The sequence below is a fragment of the Artibeus jamaicensis genome, unplaced genomic scaffold, assembly GCF_021234435.1.
Source record: "Artibeus jamaicensis isolate MK-2021 breed Jamaican fruit bat unplaced genomic scaffold, CSHL_Jam_final contig_2259, whole genome shotgun sequence".
Taxonomy (NCBI): domain Eukaryota; kingdom Metazoa; phylum Chordata; class Mammalia; order Chiroptera; family Phyllostomidae; genus Artibeus; species Artibeus jamaicensis.
In genome coordinates, this window is record NW_026521468.1 from 3331544 (window position 1) to 3347423 (window position 15880).

The following is a 15880-nucleotide window of genomic DNA, read 5'->3' on the forward strand; positions in this document are numbered from 1 at the left end:
CCGCCAGCAACCTCGGCAGTGCGTACTAAAGCTAAAACACACGCTACCCAAGACCCAGCAATTCCACTGCTACATATATACCCACGGAAACGGGGCACGGGGCCCTGGCCGGGGAGCCCAGCAGGTTAGAGCATCATCCCGATACGCCAAGGTTGCGGGTTCGATCCCCGGTCAGGGTGGGTACAAGAATCGCCCAGTCAATGCATCAATAAGTGGAACACAAAGTCAATGTTTCTCTCTCTAAAAATCAATAAATTAAAAATCATAGTTAAAAAAATGAGTAAAGGGGCTCACCGCAAGGCAAGTACAAGGTTGTACACAGTGGCTTTCTTCATGATAACCCCAAACCTGGACACAGCCCAAATGTCTGTGAGCGGTACCATGGAGAAACACATCACGGTACATTCTTACTATAAAAAATACCACAGAGCAACAGAAAAGACCAGGTTACAGCCCCACGCTGCATGTGCAGTTCGCGAATCTCACACATAATTTTCAGTGACAGAAGCAAATGAGTAGACACTGCAGGACCCCATTTACATCAAGTTCAGCGACAGGAAGAATGAACCTCTGGTTTCCTCTGATGGGCTGCAGATCCTCTCCGCCCCAATCTGGGTGGCGGCCACAGAGTGCATGTCACGTGTGATCGCTCGCTGAGGGGCACCCGAGGGGCTGGGTGCCTGCAATGCGTCACGTCCCAGAACTTTCTAAAAGGGGGACGTGGGAGTCTGGCCGAGAAACAGCGCTGCTCCAATTGGCTATGCAAATGATGCGGCGGGGCCTCAGCCTATACCACATATAAAATTAACTCAAAATGGACCCCAGATCGAAATGTACGGACTAAGAACAACAATAAAAAAATACAAAAAAAGAACTAAAACTATAAAAATTTTAGAGTAACACACAGGAGTAAATCTTCATCACGTGGCTAGGAAATGGGGACTTAGATGCAACCCCAGAGCACAAACAACAAAGAAAAAAATAGATAAATCAGACTACACCAAAATTCAAGACTTTTATGCTGCAAATGATACGATCAAGAAAGTGAAAAGAGCCCTTGCTGGGTGGCTCAGTTGGTTGGAGCACTGTCCCATACACCAAAAGGTTGCTGGTTCGATCCCCGGTTGGGGTGCATACTTAGATTGCAGGTTTGATCCTTGGTTGGGGAGCATATGGGAAGCAACCGATCCATGTTTCTCTCTCTCTCTCTACTTCTCCTCCTCCTCTCTCTCTCTCTCCCTTCCTCTCTCTCTAAGATCAATAAAAAGATCCTCAGGTGAAGATCTGAAAAAATTTTAAAAAAGCAAAAAACCAACTCACAGAATGGGAGAATATATTAGCAAATTACATATCTAATAAGAGTCTAGGATCCAGAATGACACCCTAATGATACCCTAATAAATTCAATAGAAAGTAAAAGAAGAAAACCTTATTATAACTCAATAATAAAAAGACAGATAACCCTGGACAAAGGTTCTGACTACATTTCTCTACAGAAGATAATACCGAAATGACAATAAGCACGTGAAAAGATGCTGAACATCACCGACCATCAGGGACATGCAAATCAAAGCCGTGATGAGATGCCACTTCCCACCCACTAGAGTGGTGGCGACGACAATGACGACGATCAGAGCTGCCGGTGAGCACGCAGAGGAAGTCACTGCTGGTGCGAATGCAAGGCGGGCGCCTGCCCTGGAACACGGTCTGGCAGCTCCTCAGACGGGTAAACGGAGTCAGGATCCCGGACTTCACCCCCAGGTGTGCATCCAAGAGATTCAAAAACACGCCCACCCAAAACCTTGTACATGAGTGTGCATCACAGCATTATTCGTAACAGCCAAGAAGCGGTGGGGGGACCCGCCAAATGTCTATCAGCTAATGAAGGATAAATAGAACGTGATGTATTCATATGATCAAATCTACAATGAAATACCACTCAGCAGTGAAAAGGAATGGAGCAGGGACGCATGCGATGACATGGACAAACCTTAAAACATTACGCTAATTGACAGAAACCGACTTCAAAGGGTTACGTGTTATAAGATTCTACCATGTGACATGTCCGGAAGAGCATATCTACGGACGGAGCAGACGAGTGGTTGCCGGGGGCTGCGGGGAATAAGGCGGGGGAGGGGAGAAGGCTGGAGAGTGCCTGCTAGTGGGCGGGGATTTCTTCGATGGGAGATAAAAAGGTTTTAAAATTGGAGATTGGTCATGGTTGCAAATCCCTGTGAATATACTAAAAAAAATTCTATAATTAGGTGCATTGTATGGTGTGTGAGTTATATTGCCGTAAAGCTGTTTTAAAAGGGTGTGTGTATGTGCCTCTTTTAATCTGTTTCATGGCCCCGGTCCCATCCTGGGTTATAGGATCTGGAGGCTACTGTCCCAAGGACAGACGTGCATGGACGGAGCTGAAGAGCGAGACCACTGCCGACCTGAGCCCCAGGCAGCGGCCGGGGTAAATTCCATGCTTCACAAGTCCACCGCACACGTGCGCGCTGTCCCTACCTCTGCATTCCGTGACACAAAAACACACGTCAAGCGACGGCCTGGGTGCAGGGGCTTGACTGCGGCTCCTCAGGGCCACTGGCGCTCAGCCCCACGGCCCACGGCCACTCCCAGGACCGACGTGCCTCCGGTGACCTACAAACCGCACTGGCTTACTGGGGGGGGGTGCTGTTCACCAGAAGCACAACATGGGTCACACGTGTCATTTTAAATATTCACGAGCCAACCCTGGCTGTGTGTGTGGCTCAGTAGATTGAGCGCCAGCCTGGGAACCAAGGGGTTGCCGGTTTGCTTCCCAGTCAGGGCACAGGCCCGGGTTGCAGGCCAGTTCCGCAGCAGGGGGTGTGTGCAAGGCAACCACACACTGATGTTTCTCTCCCGATATTTTCCCCTCCTTTCCCCTCTCTAAAGATAAATAATCTTTAAAAAAATGTCCTAGTAGCCACGTTTTAAAAAAAGTAAAAAGAAGCAGGTGAAATTGATTTTAATAATGTATTTTATTTCACCCAATTGACCCAAATACTTTTCATTTTGATACTAATGAGAAGCCTCACATTCTTTTTCCAACACTAAGTCCTCAAACCCCACTGTGCGCCTCACACAGCTCACCCGAATTCGACAGCCACGTTCCAGGTGTTCAGCAGCCTCACGTGGCCGGTAGCTGTCAAACTGGATAGTACAGTCCTGTTTTTCCTTCTCTCTTTTAAAGGATTTTATTTATTTATTTATTTTTAGAGAGAGGGGAAGGCGGAGCGGGAGAGAAACATCAACGCGTGGTTGTCTCTTGCACCCTACCAGCCAGGGACCTGGCCCGCAACCCAGGCATGTGCCCTGACTGGGAACTGAACTGGTGATTCTTTGGTTTGCAGGCCGACACTCAACCCACTGAGCCACACCAGCCATGGCTGGATAGCACAGCTCTAAATCTGGATCATGTTGCAAAATGAGTATTTTCAAAGGTTTTAGATAAAAATACTGATGAATTAATCACAAGTGAGGAGAAGGAGACCAAGGTCCAGGGAGATGACGTGCCTTTCGCCCAAGGCCCGGAGGTGTTAAGCGTCAGCAGCTGAGTGGAGATTCTGCGGTGAAATGAGATCTTCTCCCAGGGGCAACGTGAAGATAATAAACAGGAGGAACCCCTGGGAACCGAGCGGCACGGCATCCGCCACTCACACACCGAGAAACATTAGCTCTGTCATCACGGTGCTGTTCACACTAACACCACGCAGGCAGACGGGGTAAGTGGGGAGAAGGCAGAGACATTTCACCAGGACCCCCCACCCCCAGAACAGCCTGTCCCACTCACCGGACTGGTTGGGGAGGAAACCGTGGGGCTCAGTGCAGCTCCGCCACCCACCGAAGGCTTCTGCTGGCCACTCCCTTGGCCGACTGCTCTCACGGGACCAGAAGGCTGCTGGTCTGATGTGCTTCCCAGAGTGACAGCACGGTCAGTGCCCAGATGCTGCAAGCCCAGGGAGCCAGGTGTCTGGGAAGGTGGCTCCTGAGTGTGGCCACCATCCCCGGCCCCAGAGGCTGCTCGGGGAGGGAGGGGCTCTGCAGGTGCATCGAAGTGCAGGTGTGTGCTGGTGTCGAGGCGGGCGCCATGGAGGGACAGTGAGGCCTCCAGTGTGGGGATCCCCGGTTCTTGGCTCAGTCCGTTGGTTGGCACAGAGTTTACCTGGGCTTTGCTGAACTCCGACAACACCCTAGAAGGTTTCAAACAAAGAATCCTGTGTGACAGGTTGTCAGCTGGAATGCCCAAGGCCCTGGGGACAGTGGTAGGAGTGGAAAACTGCTGTTCTGGGATTTAAGAAACAACACTGTCGTCATCGTCCATTGCCCTCCTTTGCTCACACAGCTCTCCTCAGACCCTCCCCGCCAGTCTGTCCCCAGCTAGGACCCAGGCAGAGAGGGTGGGCAGGGGCGCTGTGCAGCCCAGGGTCTCAGGTGTAAAGCTCAGAGAGCAGGGAGACAGGACTTGATGCGAATGGGAATGGGAACTCAGTGCCTTTACTTTGCACAGGCTGACTGGAGAGCTTGCTCGGCCATATGAGTGGTTATGGGGGCAATCATTTCCCCAAGCCGACTGCAGCGCAGGCCCGTGAACACTGTCCCAGAGCTGGGCTCCCCAAGAGCACTGAGGCACCAGGACTCCACCCCCAGGACACTTAGCGGAAGTGAGGACTGACTTTGCTCCCAGTACAGTAACTGGGCAGCAGGGTTGGGGTGAGGTGCAAGGGCTGGTCCACCCCAGAGCTGGGCTGGCCATGGAGTCAGAGGAGGCTCCCATGCCCAGACTTTGCTGCTAGGGATCAGTGAACACAGGCGTGTGAGTGTGTCCACAAGTGTACACGAGGTGTGCCCCTGCTCACTCCTCCCCAGGGACTGGCTCTTCCTGCCCCTAAGTGTTGCTTCTGGGGCCTCAGGAAGCCAATGTTGTGGCCTACGTGCACACACACACATATACACACACTTCTGGGCCTTCTGGAATGTGGCTGTAGCCACTGGCTGGTGGCTGCTCCGCCCTCCCTCTCCTAAGGTTTCTGAGAATCCAAGTTCTGTTTCCGAAATAAACCTATTAGCTGGCTCTGCTTCTGCTTATGAACCTGGTTGACTCCATCATCGACCAATGCAGGCTGGGATCCAACAACACTGTCCAGAGCCCAGAAGTCTGCACGCACCTGCCCTCGCAGCTCAGCCTGGGCCAGAAACACATCTGTGTTTCTGTGTCCAGAAAACACATCGCACTCCTCTTAATTAACATGGGCTTATGAAAACTGAAATTTTAGAGCTCAAGTGTTTACCTGGTCATCTTCCGGCTGAGCTCTGATCTTGTCTACACCATCTTAACCCTGAACAACATTTCAAGACATTCTAGTCAATGGGTGACCCACCCATACATTTATGGGCGATTGATTTTCAACATGGGCACCAAGACATTTTGATGGGGAAAGAACAGTCTTTTCAACAAATGGTGCTGAGGTAAGTGAACAGTTCCATGCAGAATAATGAAGTTGGACCCCTATCTCATACCATGTTAAAAAAATCAATTCAAAATGGATCAAAGACCTAAAGTAAGAACAACAACTATGAAACTCTTAGAAGGACTCAAGTACAAATTTTCATATCTTTGGGTCAGGCAACAGTTTCTTAGATATGACATCTAATGTGTAGGCAGCCAATAAAAAACAGATAAATTGGACTTCATCAAAGTAAAAAATCTTTCATGCTTATAAAGGGTACTACCACCAAGAAAGTGAGACGACAACCCATAGAATAGGAAAAATATTTGCATATTTTATATGCAAGTATTATCATATATCTGATAAGAGTCCAGTATCCAGAATATATAGCACTCTTACAACTCAGTAATAAAAAGACAATCCAATTTAAAAATAGGCAAAAGATATGAATAAACATTACTCCAAAGAGATACACAAATAGCCAATAAGTACATAAAAAGATGTTCGAAATCATTAGGCAGTAGTGAAGTACAAGTCAAAACCACAATGAGATCTACTTTGTGCCCACTAGGATGGCTAGAATAAGAAAAACAGAGAATAACAAGTGTTGACAAAGATGTGGAGAAATTGGAACACTCAGGCACTGCGGGCAGAGATGTAATATGGTGTAACCTCTGTGGAAAACGGTTTGGTAATTCCTCAAAAAGTTAAACATATAGTTATCATATGGTTCAGGAATTCTACTAATAGGTATATACCCAAGAGAATTAAAAACATGTGTTCACACAAACACTTGTACATGAATGTTCCTAGCAACATTATTCATAATGGTCAGAGAGCGGGAAATAACCCAACTGTCCATTAACTGATAAATAGGTGAATAAATTGTGATACATCCATACAGTGGAACATTGTTCAGCCACGATACATGTTAAAACATGGGTGAACCTTGAAAACATACTACGTGAAAGAAGCCGGTGACAAAACATCATGTATTACATGACTCCACTAATGTGAAACGTCGGAAGTAGGCAAATCCACAGTCGATGGGTAAGGGGTTCCCTTACAGGCGGTGAAAGTGTTCTTGAATTCCACAGTAGCAATGTCGTACAACCTGGTGAATATACTAAAAACTGCTGAATTACACATTTAAAATGGTGAATTTTATGGTATGTGAGTCATATCTTAATAAACGAAAAGGTACCTATCAGAGAAAGGTGTGACTGTGTTGGTGGAGTAGTTACGGGGGAGGCAGGCGGGTGCTAGTTCTCACTCTGTGGCCTCGCTCTAAAAACAGACTGACTTCCAGTCAAGATGGCAGTGTGGGCAGACATGGTTCACCTCTTCACACACCACATCACAATTACAACTAAAACACAGAACAACAATGTCTCAGAACCATCAGAAACTGAGTTGAGTGGAAGTCTGACAACTACAGAAGTAAAAAATCCACATTCACCCAGACTGGTAGGAGGGGCGCAGGTGCAGAAAGGGCTGGTCACACGTCCCCATGTGGTAGATAAAAACTGGGGAGGGATATCTTGGGAGTGAGGAGTCCCAGCCCCACACCAGGCCACCCAGCCCAGGGTTCCAGTGCCAGGAAGATAAGTCCCCACAACTTCTGGTTGCAAAACCCAGCGGGAATTGAATTGGTGGAAGAAACTGCTAGAGTTCCGAGTGCTTCCTCTTAAAGAACCCACGCACAGTCTCACCTACTCAGACTCGCCCCCTCTGAGCTCCAGCTCCAGACTGGCAGCTTGAAAGGCACCAGTGGCATATAGGGAGAGAGTGACGTGTCTGGTATCGGGGAGAGCAAAGTGCATTGTCCCTTTTCTATACCTTCCCCCACAGAGCCAGCAAGCTGCTGCTGTATCGGAGACTCCATCAACCTGGCTAACACTGTTTGACCTGCCTTGGAGATGACTGGCCTGGGTATATCCGCCCCCATTGATCTGCCAAGAGCAACCAAGGCTCCACTACAAGAGGAGGGTGTACTCAGACCACATGAAGGGCACACCTCGAGTGTCCAGTGTGAGTGATAGGGGAGGCTGTGCCACTGGACCCTACAGGACACCTATTACGTTAGGCCATGGTACCAAGACAGCGAATCATAGCAGCTCTACCTAATACACAGAAACGATCACAGGGAGGCTGCCAAAATGAGGAGACAAGGAAACATGGCCCAAATGAAAGAACAGATCAAAACTCCAGAAAAAGAACTAAACAAAATGGAGATAAGCAATCTACCAGATGCAGAGTTCAAAACACTGGTTATAAGGATGTTCAAGGAGCTTAGTGAGGACCTCAGCAGGATAAAAACCAGTCAGAAAAGAAGGATTCACTAATTGAAATAAAGAACAGTTTATAGGGAAACAACAAGAGCGTGGATGAAGCCAAGAATCAAATCAATGTTCTGGAATATAAGGAAGCAAAAAACAACCGATCAGAACAACAAGAAGAAAAAAGAATCCAAAAAAATGAGGATAGCATGAACAGTCACTGGGACAACTTCAAGAAGTCCAACATTCGCATCATAGGGATGCCAGAAGGGAAAGAGAAAGAGCAAGGAATTGGAAATCTGTTTGAAAAAATAATAAAAGAAAACTTAATTTGGTGAAGGAAATAGACATTCAAGTCCAGGAAACACAGAGAATGTCAAACAAGATGGATGCCAAGAGGACCACTCCAAGAAGCAACATAATTAAAATGCCAAAGGGTAACGATAAACAGGGACTCTTAAAAGCAGAAAGAGAAAAGTAGTTTGTTACCTAAAGACGAGTTCCCATAAGACTGTCAACTGATTTCTCAAAAGAAACTTTGCAGGCTGGAAGGGATTGGCAAGAAATATTCAAAGTCATGAAAAGCAGGGACCTACAGCCAAGACTGCTCTACCCAGCAAAGCTATCATTTAGAATCAAAGAGCAGATAAACAGCTTCCCAGACAAGAAAAAACTAAAGGAGTTCATCATCACCAAACCATTATTATATGAAATGTTAAAGAGACTTATTTAAGACAAAGAAGATCAAAACTATGAACAATAAAATGGCAAAAATACATATCTATCAACAACTTAATCTAAAAAACAAACTAAGCAAACAAGAACAGAGACAGAATCATGGATACGGGGAGCATTTTGATGGTTGCCAGATGGGAGGGGGGTGTGGGGGAATGGGTGAAAGGAGAGGGGATTAAGAAGTACAAACAGGTAGTTACAGAATGGCCATGGGGATGTAAAGTACAGTAGAGGAAATGAAGTAGCCAAAGAACATATATGCATGACCCATGGATGTGGACAATGGTGTGGGGACTGCCTGAGGGGGTGGTGGGTGCTGGGTGGAGGGGGGCAAAAGAGGAAAAATTAGGACAACTGTAATAACATAATCAATAAAATATAATAAAATAAATAAATAAGGACAGACCAATAAAAATCCAGGAGTGCCAGCTGCAGGGGACAGGCAATGACGAGTTCTGGAAGCGAAGAGCCAATTTCCACAGGCAAAGGAGGCAGGAGCATTTTCGGACCAGTTGTATGTATCCAAGCTACTGTGACTGAAGGGGAACACATTCCAAAAAGAACTAAGGGTGGGGCAGATGTTTGACAAACCCCCCCCCCCGGGAGATCCCAGCTCCTCGTGGGCTCCTGGGAGGGGGTGGTGTGAGTAAAAGCAGGGACCCAGAGTGCTGGCCTTGGTTAGCACATTGCTAAGCAGCCCACCGTAGGTCCCTAAGGTCCACAGATTTAATTCCCTTACCTGCAGAACAGGCATGGTAACACAGAGCCTACCTTTATACCGCGACAAAGATCAAATGAGATAATATAGGTAAAATACTTAGTAGAATGTCTGGCACAAGTTAAACACGCAATAAATGTTAACCCCAGTTTGTTATTGTAGCTGATTTTATTATCATTGATAAGACTGCTCAGCCTCCATATATAACAGGAAAGAAAGGAGCAGAATGGTGGAAACACTCACGAGCGTTATTACCAAAGTGGTTACCAGTTAGGAGTCCTAATCTACAAGAAAGATTTCAGTGATAGAGTAGACGGGGTGTTAGAATGAGTGACAATGCATAAAGAAATGTCACAAAAAAAGCAAGAAGTGCGCGCGATAAATTAGAGCTCCCACCAAATCAAAACCAAGGTCAAGGTGAAATCCAGGTCAGAGAACTTGACCAGAATCAGTTCTGGTCTTTGGGACCCAATGAAAATAAGGGAGGCAGGTGCCTCAACTGGAAAAAGTGCCAGAGATCTGATTTTGAAGGGAAAGCAAAAGACAGAAAACTGTGGAACAATTTGAAGGAAATGAAACAGAAATTAAACAGTAGAAATTGCTACCATCTATCCGCTTCTGTCTGACTCAGGGCAGTGGTTTTCCAAAACATTTTGTTCAAAAATTTTGCAACTCTGTGCACTTAGAAAACCACCCGAAAAGTGTGTGTTCTGTGCGCATGTATCTACGCGTATGTGGGGAAAATAAATAAGAAGCGTGGCCTGGAGACCCCAGGTGGCCGCCGTGCACAGAACCCCCGCCAAGACTTTCTGAGCCTGTGGTTTTCCTGAACGTGCAGACTCTGGGCCTGGCGGCATGTGGCAGTCACTACGCAGAGGTGGGCTGCATACACTAAGAATCATTTCCTCCGAGGGAAGGCCTCACGCATGTCAGATAACATCTGAAACATGCAAACCAGCCTCTTGTAGCAGTGTTGACAGAGGCAAGGACCGGCAGGGCTGAGGTTACTGGCTCTCAGGAGTGCTCGGCAGTAAGCGACGCTCACACCACCTATCGGGCACCTGCCGTGAGTCGGGCACTGCTCTGAGCACTGTCTCGACTCATTTCATCCTCCTGGCATTCCTTCGAACATTACTGTTCCCATCTCACAGGTGAGGACATCGAGGTCAGAAAGACCTCAGTGTAACTTGTCCCAGGTCATCCCAGGTCATCCCAGGTCAGAAAGCTGGTTAAGGAAGACTCAGGTGGTCTGGCTCCTGAGACCACATTCTTTACCAACAGAATGCACCCAGGCTTCTCAGGCGTAATTATAATTCAGGCCCAACAAACACAGAAGAAGCCACTCTGGCAGTCAACTGTCTAGTCACCAGGCCCACTGCAACTGCTATTTCAGTGAAATAGCACATCAGTACATTTCATTTGGAAGGTTAGTGTTTTATACTTTTATGTTTAACTTGTAGATGTTTTTATAGTTATGAGTTATAAGCACAAAGCATTGACACCTGATTTTAAGTTATACTTAAGTACTATAATAAAAGTAGCTCAAGTGAACTCATAAGTGTGGGTGAGAACCTCTACCCCTGAAACACACACCCCCTGAAAGGCCGGTCCCTGTGGCTGCTCAGAGACTAACCTCATGCCCAGCGCTAAGAAGGCTGGGTGTGTGCTAGTTCCTCACACACTGTCCAGTGCTGGTCTGTACATCCTGACCCTCTCCCCTCAAGTTCCCCATAATAACCACACAGAATGAACGGTCACTGGCTTAATGACCTTAAGCTGGAATTTTCCAATCACAAGACCCATGAAAGATAAAGGCAAAACACATGATGAAGAGAAGGCTGGCTGGTCTGTGGGAGGGAGAGGCCACCAAGGACTGAGGCTCATGAATGAGCCTACGCAAGCCCAGCCACGCTGGGCCCAGCTGCTCCCTTCCAACATGTTCTGCCCGACTCCTCCCACTTGACACTGGAAAATTCTGTCTCATGTGCTCAGGGCTCAGAAGCTGGCTCTGGTGCCTACCAGACAGACATTCTTTTGCATGCAACTCACTCACAGGCCTCTGACTTGATCCTCGAACAGCCGTAGGAGAGGATGTCCATTTCATAAAGATGAAAAGAGCAGAACCTCAAAAAGAGTCCACGATTTGCCTGACAGTGCTGGACTTGTAAGGGGCAGAGCGGGGACTGAAACTCGATCTGCTCCAAGTCAGTCCCTGCCACCTCCCAAAACCGGTGGCGTTCCCACACCGGGCAGGAGCCCAGTAAGGACCTGAGCCAAAGGCAGGAGGTGGTGGGGGGCAGCAGGAGTGAAAAACAAGGTCCCAAACAGGGGCTGCTGAAACATGGATCGATGGAAGGAAATGCTCAATAAAAGGTGACCATTTTTTACCTATTAGCTGAGCAAACATCCAGTTTGGTGATGCCTTCTGCTGGCAAGGCTGAGGGCACGCAGGCACACTCCTGACGGAGTGTAAGAGGCAGTATCTATGAAAATTATAAATTCGTCTTTCCTTTGGCTCAGCAGTTTCGCTTCTGGGAATTTACTGAACAGAGGTAACTGCACAGAACTAGAGGACCACACACGCAAGGTTACGTACAAAACACTGACCTCCAAAGTCCATGAACTATAGGGCTGATTAAATAAAGTGCATCCATAGAACGGAAAAACATGCGACAGGGGGAGAAAGAAAGAAGCTCTGATATGAAAAGCTCTTCTCCAAAAGTAGGTGCAGAACAGTGTGTTTATACTAGCTTTTGTGGAAAGAGGTGGAAGAATAAGAAATAACATTTTAAAATAGGCCTGTGCATATTTTTACAGATGCATTTAGAAACCTTTGAAGAATATGCAAGAAAATAATTATGGTTATGGGGTGGAAAGACCATATACTATACACATGTTAGATTTATAAAATTCTTTTTTAAACCATGGTTTATTTTGTATTGTATTTTTTCCCATTACCATTTATCTATCCCTGTCGTACTCTCCTTCCCGTCCACCTACTTCCCTCCCCTACACGTTATGTATTTTTTAACCATAAAAACACATTAGCTATTCAAAAATGAATGTTTAAAAGCCCGAATAGGGGAGGCTCTGCCCAGGCTCCCTTCTCTAGCCAGTGTCACGGGTCCGCACACGCCTCACCCTCGCCTTCACCCACCCGGGCTGGGCCCCTCAGGTCCGTCCCCTCCTCCAGACGGCGGCCAGGTTTGCGGCCTCCAGGAGGTCTTCTGTGAGGTCACAGAAGGTCACCCTAAGGCATCAGGCTCCGCTCTATTTTTTGGAAGATGTAAATATAGCTTTGAACTATTAGCTTCCTTCTCTCTCGATAAAGATTAATATTTTACACCGAGTCCCAGAGAGGTTAAATAACTTGTCCAATGTCCCCCAGGACCGAGTTGGAGCTCAGACCAGCTCTGAGCCCCGTCTACACCCATTCTCCTCTCTGCCCACATTCTGCCTCTGCTTACAGGTCCCAGCGACTTCCATCCTGAGGAAGAGGGATGGGTTCCCTGTGCCCTTCCTCACGCCCTGACAGAGTTCAGAGTTGGTGACAGGCGATCACATGCCGTAGGAAGGAAGGGAAGGGGGGCGGGCAAGAGGAGGAGGAGGAGGAAGGAAGGAAGAAGAAAGAGGGAAGGAGCGGAGGAGGGGTACTCACTCCTGCAGGGATGGGTCTGAGTCATCAGCATTGGCTGTCCCCGGGTCTGAGTCGTAGGACATGGGCTCCTCCGAGTGATCGGGACTCTTGGAGCCGTTCTCCTGGAGCGGGAGGCTGTCCGAGTTCAGGCTGCAGGACAGCTGGGACGAGCTGGCCGTGTCCAGGCTGAGGGAGGAGGCGGTGAGCTGCCTGCTGCGCTGGATCTTATGGCCCGAGTGCTGGACTTCGATGTCCTCGGAGCCCGAGGAATGGGAGATGGAATCCAGAGACTCCTTCCGCTGCAGTTCGGGAGCAGAGGTGGACGCGGGGTCCAGCTCGGAGAGCGGGCAGAGCCCAGAGAGGGCCAGCGGCGTGAGCGTCCACTCGTTTAGGACGGCCGACTTGTAGGAGAGCTCGAAGGACAGGGACGTGAGCCCCTGCAGGAAGCTGAGCAGGAACTCGCTCTCCTCCACGTCGCGCAGCAGGGCGGTGGGCTGGTAGTACTCGCGCAGCTGGGCCTGCTCCTGGAGCAGCAGCTTCAGGTAGCACTCCATCAGGCCGTCGTTGAGGGCCAGGCGCAGCCAGGCCCGGCAGCGGCCCACGTCCGTGCTCACGAAGACCAGGTGCTCCAGCTCCGAGATGATGTGCCTGGGGGTGGGGCGGGCGGGGGGCTTTCAACAAGGGACTTGGAATCGCTGAGGTGACACTGTACTCACCAGCCGGCAACAGCCAATAATAACGGCTGCAGATACATTAGGCATGAAAAACTTTTGGATAACAGTGTTCTAAGGGGAGCTGTGAAATATTAAGCACTAGTCCCCAACTTTCTGAAGTTGTTGCCAAACGGGTTAATTGCCATTTTCATTGCGAATACCACCAGGGTCCCTGATGCTATCTGCCTGCGTCTAGGACATGTTTGATGTGCCCTTAAGTGCAAGGTCCTCGGAGCTGTGAAGACACTGGGCTAGAGACACGGCCCCTGCCCTCCGCCCAGGAAACTGCCTTTCAAGGGCACGCCTGCTGTTACTAGAAAATGCCACAGAAGGGGCAGCATCGAGCTGGGCCTTGTGGTGTTTCAAGAGGCAAAGACGGGGTGACTCTCTAGAACATGGAGGTAATGGGAGGAAAAGGCGAGGGAAGCAACAGACCCGTGACAGAGTGGGGAGCACTCTAATTACAACAGTGGGGGGCTCGGGGCGGAGCCAGGTAACGCAGGGTTCTGAGTATCAAACTGGTGAGGTAAAGAGGGGCAGTGGTCCCCACACCAAGCTGAGCCTCAGAGTCACCTGGGGAACTTGGTCAGGATACAGATTCTGGGGCCCCAACCGAGTGAATCAGACCGAGGCTAGCATCGGGGAGCAGGTGGGTTGCAGGTTTCTGCGTAGGAAAGTGATTTGACCTCAGCTGTGCAGACTTCAGGGCGGGTGGCTCTGGGTAGGATCAGACCCTGGGTGCACCAAACTCAGTGTCTGAAGGCCTCTGATGAAACGCGCCCCCCCTCCCCCGGCGACTCCCACAGTCCCCCCTCACGTCTGCACGTGGGAGGGTGGACCATGCTCTGCAAGGCCCCTCGACTGGTTCCAGTGAGCTTCAGCTCAATAAATGTTAAGAAAAGACGGACTGAGATAAGGGGACAATTAGGCTGCCGCTGTCACCCAGGAGTGAGGTGAGAACCCGAGATAGGGCAGTGGCAGCAGGCATGGAAAGGAAGACCAGAGACCGACAGGGCACCCCTGGGCAGAGGGTGGCATTCGATAGCCCTTCGAGGCGCAGTGCCAGCTACTTGCTCCAGGCCCAGGCAGTTAGGGGCAGGGCCACGGGGACAGGTGTCTCAGGACGAATATTCAGATGCTCTACTTAGATTTCACTCTTATTAAAAAGCAAACAAAAAAAACACCCTCAATCCGTTATAATACTTAGCACAGAGATGTTCAAACATTCTAAGGCAGGGTCAGCAAACTTCTGCAAAGGGCCGGATAGTAAAGATTTTAGGCTTTGCAGGCCACATAACCTCTGATGCAACTACTGAACTCGGCCAGCATGTGGCAAAAAGTCGGAACCTCCTGGCTGGTGTGGCTCAGTGGACTGAGCACTAGCCTGTGAACCAAAAGGTCACTGGCTCAATTCCCAATCAGGGCACAAGCCTGGGTTGTGGGCCAGGTCCCCAGTAGGGGGCGCTCGAGAGGCAGCCACACCTTGATGTTTCTCTGCCTCTTTCTCCCTCCCTTCCCTTCTCTCTAAAAATAAATAAATAAAAATTTTAAAAAATAAAAATAAAAAAATGGCACCTGCTGAAGGGACTGGCCCAGAGGCCAGAAGCAGTCCCGGGCTGTTCCACGAGGAAAGAAGGGCCTGGTGTACCGACAACCCCTGCCTCGGCCATCTCTGTTCTAGAACACGGAGCACCTGCTGCTCTCCCACGCAGTGGGAGATGAAGAGCGCCCCATGTCCCGAAGCTCTCCCCCAAACCAACACCTCCCCAGCTGATCTCACTTGTGGGTGACAGCTTTCAGGAGGGACCAGAAGACAGGCTGCGGCAGCGGCTTCTGGTAGGCACTCTTCTTCCTCTTGCCCCCGGCCTCGGCCCGGATGTGCTTGGCATGCAGGCCGTGGATGAACACGGCCTCCAGGGCGCTGCACATGGAGTTGGCGTCTCCGTCCTCGCTGGTGACCGCTGCGTCGGAGGACACGTACTGCTTCTGCAGCGCCTTCATGGACCCCACTAGCTTCTTCTTGATGACCTGGGCAGGGCCGGACATAACACAGGCCTTCAGAAGACCCTATGGCAACCCCCGGAATGTAACTCTGCCTGTTGCAAAATACATGCACAACTACACACGCACACACCTGTGTGTATGTATCTGTACATGCCTTCTGCAAAACTAGCACCTGCTAATTACAGAAAATGAAGATACAGCACACAGAAGAGGCCCTGGGCTGGGTGGCGCAGTTGGTTATGGCATCGACCCACTATGTCAAGGTTATGGGTCTGATCTCTGGTCAGGGCACATGCAGGAAGCAGCTGGTGAAT

The 15880-nt window shown here is 49.2% G+C and overlaps 1 protein-coding gene across 5 annotated transcripts in view; it reads right to left on the reverse strand.

Moving 5' to 3' along the window:
• Positions 1-15880, reverse strand: part of PLEKHM1 (pleckstrin homology and RUN domain containing M1) — a 44745-nt gene that overhangs the window by 21372 nt on the left and 7493 nt on the right. For all 5 annotated transcript variants that reach the window (XM_053660369.1, XM_053660365.1, XM_053660375.1 and 2 more), the window contains 3 exons: positions 15343-15590; positions 12871-13497; positions 3824-4223 (listed from right to left, as the gene is read on the reverse strand). In XM_053660369.1, coding sequence (XP_053516344.1) covers positions 3824-4223; positions 12871-13497; positions 15343-15590 — 1275 coding nt within the window. The remainder of the gene's footprint in view (positions 1-3823; positions 4224-12870; positions 13498-15342; positions 15591-15880) is intronic.